Source organism: Scomber scombrus, chromosome 5 (assembly GCF_963691925.1).
Source record: "Scomber scombrus chromosome 5, fScoSco1.1, whole genome shotgun sequence".
NCBI lineage: Eukaryota > Metazoa > Chordata > Actinopteri > Scombriformes > Scombridae > Scomber > Scomber scombrus.
In genome coordinates, this window is record NC_084974.1 from 34,093,082 (window position 1) to 34,100,581 (window position 7,500).

Genomic DNA, 7,500 nt, shown 5'->3' on the forward strand with positions numbered 1-7,500 from the left:
TTCAGACAGATATGACTCATAATGTTAATATTATTTTACTGTATTGTTTGTGTAATTATTTATTATTTATTGTTTATTGTTGTTTATTCTTCTTATTTTTTGCTGCTGTAATGATGTAAACTTCCTCACGGTGGGATTAATAATGAATATCTGATATTATTATTATCTCCAACATTGTGAATTAAATTCTTTAACCAAGAGAAAATACTCAGTGTGTAGTTTATTAACTTTTATCATCATTTCTTTATATTTTGTATTAAATTGCATCGTCTCTGTTAAATGAACCTAAAACAAAGATGTGATAATAATAAATATAACTAAGAGGTTCAGCTGCTCAGAGGCAGCAGCTGCTTCCTGTTTCCTGTTAATGAGCTGAGTGTGAGACGGCCTGCAGCGATGAAGATTCACCTTCATCATCATCATCACCTTCATCATCATCATCATCATCATCATCATAACCTTCACCATCAAACGACCTGTAACATCAAACCAGTCAATATAACATCAAGGTATTTATTATTATTATTATTATTATTATTATTATTAACAATAAACAGAATATCACTCAATAATCAATAATAAAATAATTGGATCCATTTTTAACTCTTTTAATGAGCATTTTTCATATTTACAAACTGACTCATGATGAACTTTGAGCTCAATAATGTTTCTAAATATTTAAAAACATAAAAACATTCCCTCATTAAATCAATAAAAGGTCACAATGAAAGAAATAAAAACAAATAAATAAGAAAAACAAAAGAGCTGCAACAGGATGAATTTAACATGAAGGATGTTTTATATCATAATAAAATAATAAAGAAGTTTAAACTTGTTAATCTGTTCATTTTCCCGTTATGTTAAATAAATGTGTTTAAATCCCTTTTATTAAACTAAGAATCTAAATGTTCCCTTTAACAGCTGTTGCCATGACAACGTGAACTCCTCGTGGATTGGCTGTTTCAGATGTCACTCCAGAGAACGGCCCGCCTACTTTTATCCACACTGACGACGTATTGGCCGGACAGCGACCAGGACACGGCGCTGATGGACGAGCTGAGGACAGAAGAGACGACGTTAAAGGACCAGTACAACATTTACAACCAGGTGGGGAGCTCCGGTCCAACCAGGAAGTAACTTAAAGCTGCATTCTATCAAAAGGCCACCAGGGGGCGACCGTTTTGGTGTCAAAAGGACTTCCGTCTCTATACAAGTCAATGGAGAATTCACCAACTTCTCACTTGATTTCTAACCTCAGTAAACGTTTTCAAAATGTGTTTATGGTCTCAATCGCTAGTTTAAAGCCTTCTTCAATGCAGTATGATGTTCATTTGGGACATTTTGGCCTCCCTGATTTTATATGTGACGATAAAGCAGGGTATGCATTAGGGCGTGGCTACATGGTGATTGACAGGTTGATTGGTTCACAGGTTCAGGAGGGCGCCTCATGCTCCTCCTGATGCCCATATAAGTAGAATCCCTGTTTTTATTTTTCCCAGCATGCACCTGAAATGTTCAAGATGGCGCTGCTCAGATCCGATACTATTGGCCTCCGAGCAGCAGTCCACAAACCAATGGGTGACGTCACGGATGTTACGTCCTTTATATATAAAGTCTATGGTTTCTACTCAACAAAATACATGTGATCTGGATCCATCAGTTCCTGTATTGATCAGCTGATCGGTTACCTGTGCTTGTCTGGTAGGCGGGTCTCCAGGTTGCCGTTGGTGACGTTCCAGATGTAGACGACGCCATCAGCTGATCCGGCTGCCAGGAAACATCCGTCCGGACTGAAGAAGAAGAAGAAGAAGAAGGAGGTGAGAACCGTTCTAACAGGTCTACATGAGAGACAGAGGATGGATGTATCATTATATCATATTTATTATTATATATTATTATATATCATTATTTATTATTATATATTATTATATATTATTATATGAAACCCTCTGAGCAAACACTGACTGACTGATTGAATCGTGTTCAATGTTTCTGTCAGACAGCTGAACACACAAAGCATCCCATCCTGCTGTTGTCATGGAAACTGCAGAAAATCCAGCACGCAGCATCATATCACATCCCTGCCTCTCGTTCTGTCTCTCTGTTTCACATCGTTCTCTCTGCAGGAATGTTTGATGTTGATCAGGACAGAATAATACTAAGTGATGACATCAGTGGAGATCAATAACGAACTATTTCAGATGTTTATTCTTAGAGGATGAGAATGTATTTCTCTTTACACTGAAATAAAACTCCTATACCAGATTAAACGTGGTCATTTAAATAGTTTTCTGTGTAAATGTAATAGATTTATTGCTTTCATTCATACTGATGTTATTGTGATAGTAATTTCTCTTTGTAGAGCACATGTAGCGCCTCATGTGTGTCCTGCTGTATGTTTGTAGCTTCATGCTGACCCAGGAACCCCTAAACCCGACCCACATGGAGGAGGTTCACCCTGAGATGCTGAAGGCTCTGCACATTGTGGGGCTATCATGGAGGTCAGGGACAGTATAGCACCCATGGACTGGCAGACCGGGGTGGTGGTTCCTATTTTTAAAAAGTGTTCCAACTATCAGGGAACACACTACTCAGCCTCCAGCCGATAGTCGAACCTCTGATTCAAGAGGAGCGATGTGGATTCTGGCCGTGGAACAGTGGACCAGCTCTTCACCCAGCAGGGATCCTGGAGGGGTCTGGGAGAAGGCTTAGGACCGGGTCCCTCGGGGGACCTTGTGGGAGTTTGGGGTACCAGGGTCTCTGCTGCGAGCCATTGGGTCCCTAAACAACCACTGTGAGAGCTGGGTTCACATTCTCTGCTGTAAGACCTGGTCTCAGTGGGTGTTGGGCTCCATCAGGGCTGTCCCTGGTCTCTGATCCTGGTTTTGATCCTGGTCTCAGTGGGTGTTGGGCTCCATCAGGGCTGTCCCTGGTCTCTGATCCTGGTTCTGATCCTGGTCTCAGTGGGTGTTGGGCTCCATCAGGGCTGTCCCTGGTCTCTGATCCTGGTTCTGATCTTCATGGACAGAGTCTCAAGGTGCAGCCGGGGGGAGGAGAAAGTCCAGTTTGGGGAACTCAGAACCTCCTCTCTGCTTTCTGTGGTTGATGTTGTTCTGTTGGACTCTACATGTGAAGCGGTCGGGATGAGAGTCAGAACCTCCACATCTGATCCATGGTGCTCTGCTGGAACCGGGTGGACTGATCCCTCAGGGTTGGGGGGGGTTGCTGCCCCAAGCAGAGAAGTTTAAGTATCTGGGGGTCTTGTTCACAGTGAGGGTCAGATGCAGCGTGAGATTGACAGGTGGATGGTGCAGCATCAGGTGGATGGTGCAGCATCAGGTGGATGGGTGCAGCATCAGGTGGATGGTGCAGCATCAGGTGGATGGGTGCAGCATCAGGTGGATGGTGCAGTATCAGGTGGATGGTGCAGTATCAGGTGGATGGTGCAGCATCAGGTGGATGGGTGCAGCATCAGGTGGATGGGTGCAGCATCAGGTGGATGGTGCAGCATCAGGTGGATGGTGCAGCATCAGGTGGGTGGTGCAGCAGCAGCAGTGATGCAGATAAACATCTATGTTTTTATTTATTGTTAAAAGCTCTCTACAAATAAAATCAGCATGATTATTGTTATTAAACAGGACCAGCCGACCTGCTGATTCACAGCATTTGTGTCTGAATGTAAATGTTCAGCAGGAGTCGACTCTGTCAGCTGATCAGAGACGGATCGGGATCAATAACTCACCTGATCACAGCTTTGGTGCTGTCGCTGCCACATTTAAAGCCGTCCGCTCTGAGACAGAAACACAAACAGCTGATGAGGATAAAACCATGAAACTCAAACATTAATGAATCATCACTGATGGATGATCCTACCTGAAGCACATGCGGTCGTTGCTCCACCTCCTCAGGTCGACCAGCTGGAGGCAGTCGTCACGGCAACAGCTGAGCAGCTGGCGATGGTCGGAGCTGATGTCCAATGACGTCACTCGACCCTGAGCAGGAAGCTCCTGGATACAGCTGACCGTCCTGAAGCAAACATTTCACCTGGTCAACTAACAGAGTCTGACACACCTGACAGGTGACATCACAGCATGCAGGTGACATCACAGCATGCAGGTGACATCACAGCATGCAGGCGACATCTCAGCATGCAGGCGACATCACAGCATGAAGGTGTCATCACAGCATGCAGGTGACATCACAGCATGCAGGAGACATACGAGCCGACCAATCAGAGAACATTTAGATTATGACCTGCCTGGATCGCTTTATTTTAGGATTAATTAAACCTTCATTAAACCTTCATTATCTGGCCAGTAGGGGGCGACAGGCTTCTTCTCAGTGATGACCTCATTAAACTGATGACTTAGTGTGTGTGATGTTGGCTGAGCTGTTGCTAGGCAACAGAGGAAAACAGGGAGGAGTCAATTAAGTGGTGAGGTGTGAAGTGGTGATGTGTAAGGTGTGAAGTGGTGAGGTGTGAAGGGGTGAGGTGTGAAGTGGTGAGGTGTTACGGGGTGAGGTATGAAGGGGTGAGGTGTGAAGGGGTGAGGTGTGAAGGGGTGAGGTGTGAAGTGGTGAGGTATGAAATGATGAGGTATGAAGTGGTGAGGTGTGAAGAGGTGAGGTGTTAAGTGGTGAGGTGTGACGGGTGAGGTATGAAGGGGTGAGGTGTGAAGTGGTGGGGTGTGAAGGGGTGAGGTGTGAAGTGGTGAGGTATGAAGTGGTGAGGTATGAAGTGGTGAGGTATGAAATGATGAGGTATGAAATGGTGAGGTGTGAAGGGGTGAGGTGTGAGGTGTGAAGGGGTTAGGTGTGAAGTGGTGAGGTGTGAAGTGGTGAGGTATGAAGGGGTGAGGTGTGAAGTGGTGAGGTGGTGAAGTGGTGAGGTGTGAAGGGGTGAGGTATGAAGTGGTGAGGTGTGAAGTGGTGAGGTGTGAAGTGGTGAGGTATGAAGGGGTGAGTTGTGAAGGGGTGAGGTGTGAAGGGGTGAGGTATGAGGTGTGAAGAGGTGAAGTATGAAATGGTGAGGTGTGAAGGGGTGAGGTGTGAAGGGGTGAAAGGGTGAGGTGTGAGGTATGAGGGGGTGAAGGGGTGAGGGGTGAAGGGTAGAGGTGTGAAGGGGTGAGGTGTGAAGGGGTGAGGGGTGAGGTATGAAGGGGTGAGGTATGAAGGGGTGAAGGGGTGAGGTGTGAAGGGGTGAGGGGTGAAGGGTAGAGGTGTGAAGGGGTGAGGTGTGAAGGGGTGAGGTGTGAAGGGGTGAGGGGTGAAGGGTAGAGGTGTGAAGGGGTGAGGTGTGAAGGGGTGAGGGGTGAAGGGGTGAGGTGTGAAGGGTAGAGGTGTGAAGGGGTGAGGTGTGAAGGGGTGAGGGGTGAAGGGGTGAGGTGTGAAGGGTAGAGGTGTGAAGGGGTGAGGTGTGAAGGGGTGAGGTGTGAAGGGGTGAGGGGTGAAGGGTAGAGGTGTGAAGGGGTGAGGTATGAAGAGGGTGAGGTGTGAAGGGGTGAGGTGTGAAGGGGTGAGGGGTGAAGGGGTGAGGTATGAAGGGGTGAGGTATGAAGGGGTGAGGGGTGAAGGGGTGAAAGGGTGAGGTGTGAGGTGTGAGGGGGTGAGGGGTGAAGGGGTGAAGGGGTGAGGGGTTACCTGGTGTCCCAGACTCTGATCCTGGAGTCATAGTGGCCGCTGATGATGCTGTTTTCTGAGCAGACCAGATCGCTGCAGTATGACGCAACTTCAACTACCTGAACACCTGCAGGTACAGTCAATGATCCGTTATTGATCTGTTATTGATTAGTTATTGGTCAGTTATTGATTAGTTATAGATCAGTTATTGATCAGTTATTGATTAGTTATTGGTCAGTTATTGGTCAGTTATTGATTAGTTATTGATCAGTTATTGATTAGTTATTGATCAGTTATTGATCAGTTATAGATTAGTTATTGATCAGTTATTGATCGGTTATAGATTAGTTATTGATCAGTTATTGATTAGTTATTGATTAGTTATTGATCAGTTATAGATTAGTTATTGATCAGTTATTGATCAGTTATTGATTAAGTATAGATTAGTTATTGATTAGTTATAGATCAGTTATTGATCAGTTATTGATCAGTTATTGATTAGTTATAGATCAGTTATTGATCAGTTATTGATCAGTTATTGATTAGTTATAGATCAGTTATTGATCAGTTATTTATCAGTTATTGATTAGTTATTGATCAGTTATTGATTAGTTATAGATTAGTTATAGATCAGTTATTGATCAGTTATTGATTAGTTATTGATCAGTTATTGATTAGTTATAGATCAGTTATTGTGTGGCTTACACGCAGCTCTCTGCAGGTCCCACAGTCTGATGGTTCTGTCGGCACTGCCGGTCACCACCTGATGAAGACCACTGAACCTCGCTGCTGTCACCTTCCTGCTGTGACCTGTCAGAGTCAGCTGACACAGGTGAGACACAGACAGGTGAGACACAGACAGGTGAGACAGACAGGTGAGACACAGACAGGTGAGACAGACAGGTGAGACACAGACAGTTGAGACAGACAGGTGAGAGAGACAGGTGAGACTAAGGCAGGTGATGTTTACTTTCTGATCTTTGGTCTTTTCAGGACCAGCGAGCTGTGAGCGCAGTGCATGATGGGACAGTTTGTGGTTACCTTGGGAACAGAGTCGTCCAAACGCCACAACAATGCCGATTTATCGTATGATGCTGCGAGGATCCTCAGACCCTGAAAACATGAAAAACATCAGACTAAGGAGGTCAGAGGTCACAGTACAGGTGTGGTTCAGGTGTGGTTCAGGTGTGGTTCAGGTTGTACTCACCTTTGGGTCAAACTCGATGCAGGTGATTCCCTCCGTGCTGCCGTCCAGAGTCGCTCTGTGGGTCAGCGAGCCTGATGACATCATCAGTGAGGTCAGAACATGTCATCACAATCACTGACCAATAGAAATGAAGATGAGCTGAGATCAGCGTACCTGCTCGGACCTCCCACAGCTTGATGACCCGGTCGGTTCCTCCGGTGGCCAGCAGGTCCGAGCTGCAGCTGAACCGCACCGCGTTGATGCCTTGCTCATGAGCTTCCTGTTAGAACATCTGTCTGTTATAAAAACTACAAAGAACTACAACTGCCATGATGCACCTCACTAACAGCAAGTACTGTGTGTACTCAGTGTGTACTCAGTGTAGTACTCAGTGTGTACTCAGTGTAGTACTATGTGTAGTACTGTGTACTACTGTGTGTAGTACTGTGTAGTACTGTGTGTAGTACTGTGTAATACTGTGTAGTACTGTGTGTAGTACTGTGTGTAGTACTGTGTGTAGTACTGTGTGTAGTACTGCGTGTAGTACTGTGTAGTACTATGTGTAGTACTGTGTGTAGTACTGTGTGTAGTACTGTGTGTAGTACTGTGTGTAGTACTGTGTGTAGTACTGTGTAGTACTGTGTGTAGTACTGTGTGTAGTACCAGGACTTGCAGAGCTCTAACAGGAACTCTGG

The 7,500-nt window shown here is 45.3% G+C and overlaps 1 protein-coding gene across 1 annotated transcript in view; it reads right to left on the reverse strand.

The window, feature by feature from the left end:
- Nucleotides 1-589: 589 nt before the first annotated feature.
- LOC133979985 (protein Atg16l2) overlaps nucleotides 590-7,500 on the reverse strand; it is a 13,180-nt gene continuing 6,269 nt past the window's right edge. The window contains exons 9-18 of the mRNA XM_062418542.1: nucleotides 7,469-7,500; nucleotides 6,980-7,085; nucleotides 6,827-6,897; nucleotides 6,661-6,732; nucleotides 6,325-6,442; nucleotides 5,641-5,746; nucleotides 3,874-4,026; nucleotides 3,743-3,790; nucleotides 1,689-1,790; nucleotides 590-1,056 (exon numbers count right to left, since the gene is read on the reverse strand). The exon at nucleotides 7,469-7,500 is cut by the window's right edge and continues 71 nt beyond it. Coding sequence (XP_062274526.1) covers nucleotides 963-1,056; nucleotides 1,689-1,790; nucleotides 3,743-3,790; nucleotides 3,874-4,026; nucleotides 5,641-5,746; nucleotides 6,325-6,442; nucleotides 6,661-6,732; nucleotides 6,827-6,897; nucleotides 6,980-7,085; nucleotides 7,469-7,500 — 902 coding nt within the window. The 3' untranslated portion in view covers nucleotides 590-962. The remainder of the gene's footprint in view (nucleotides 1,057-1,688; nucleotides 1,791-3,742; nucleotides 3,791-3,873; nucleotides 4,027-5,640; nucleotides 5,747-6,324; nucleotides 6,443-6,660; nucleotides 6,733-6,826; nucleotides 6,898-6,979; nucleotides 7,086-7,468) is intronic.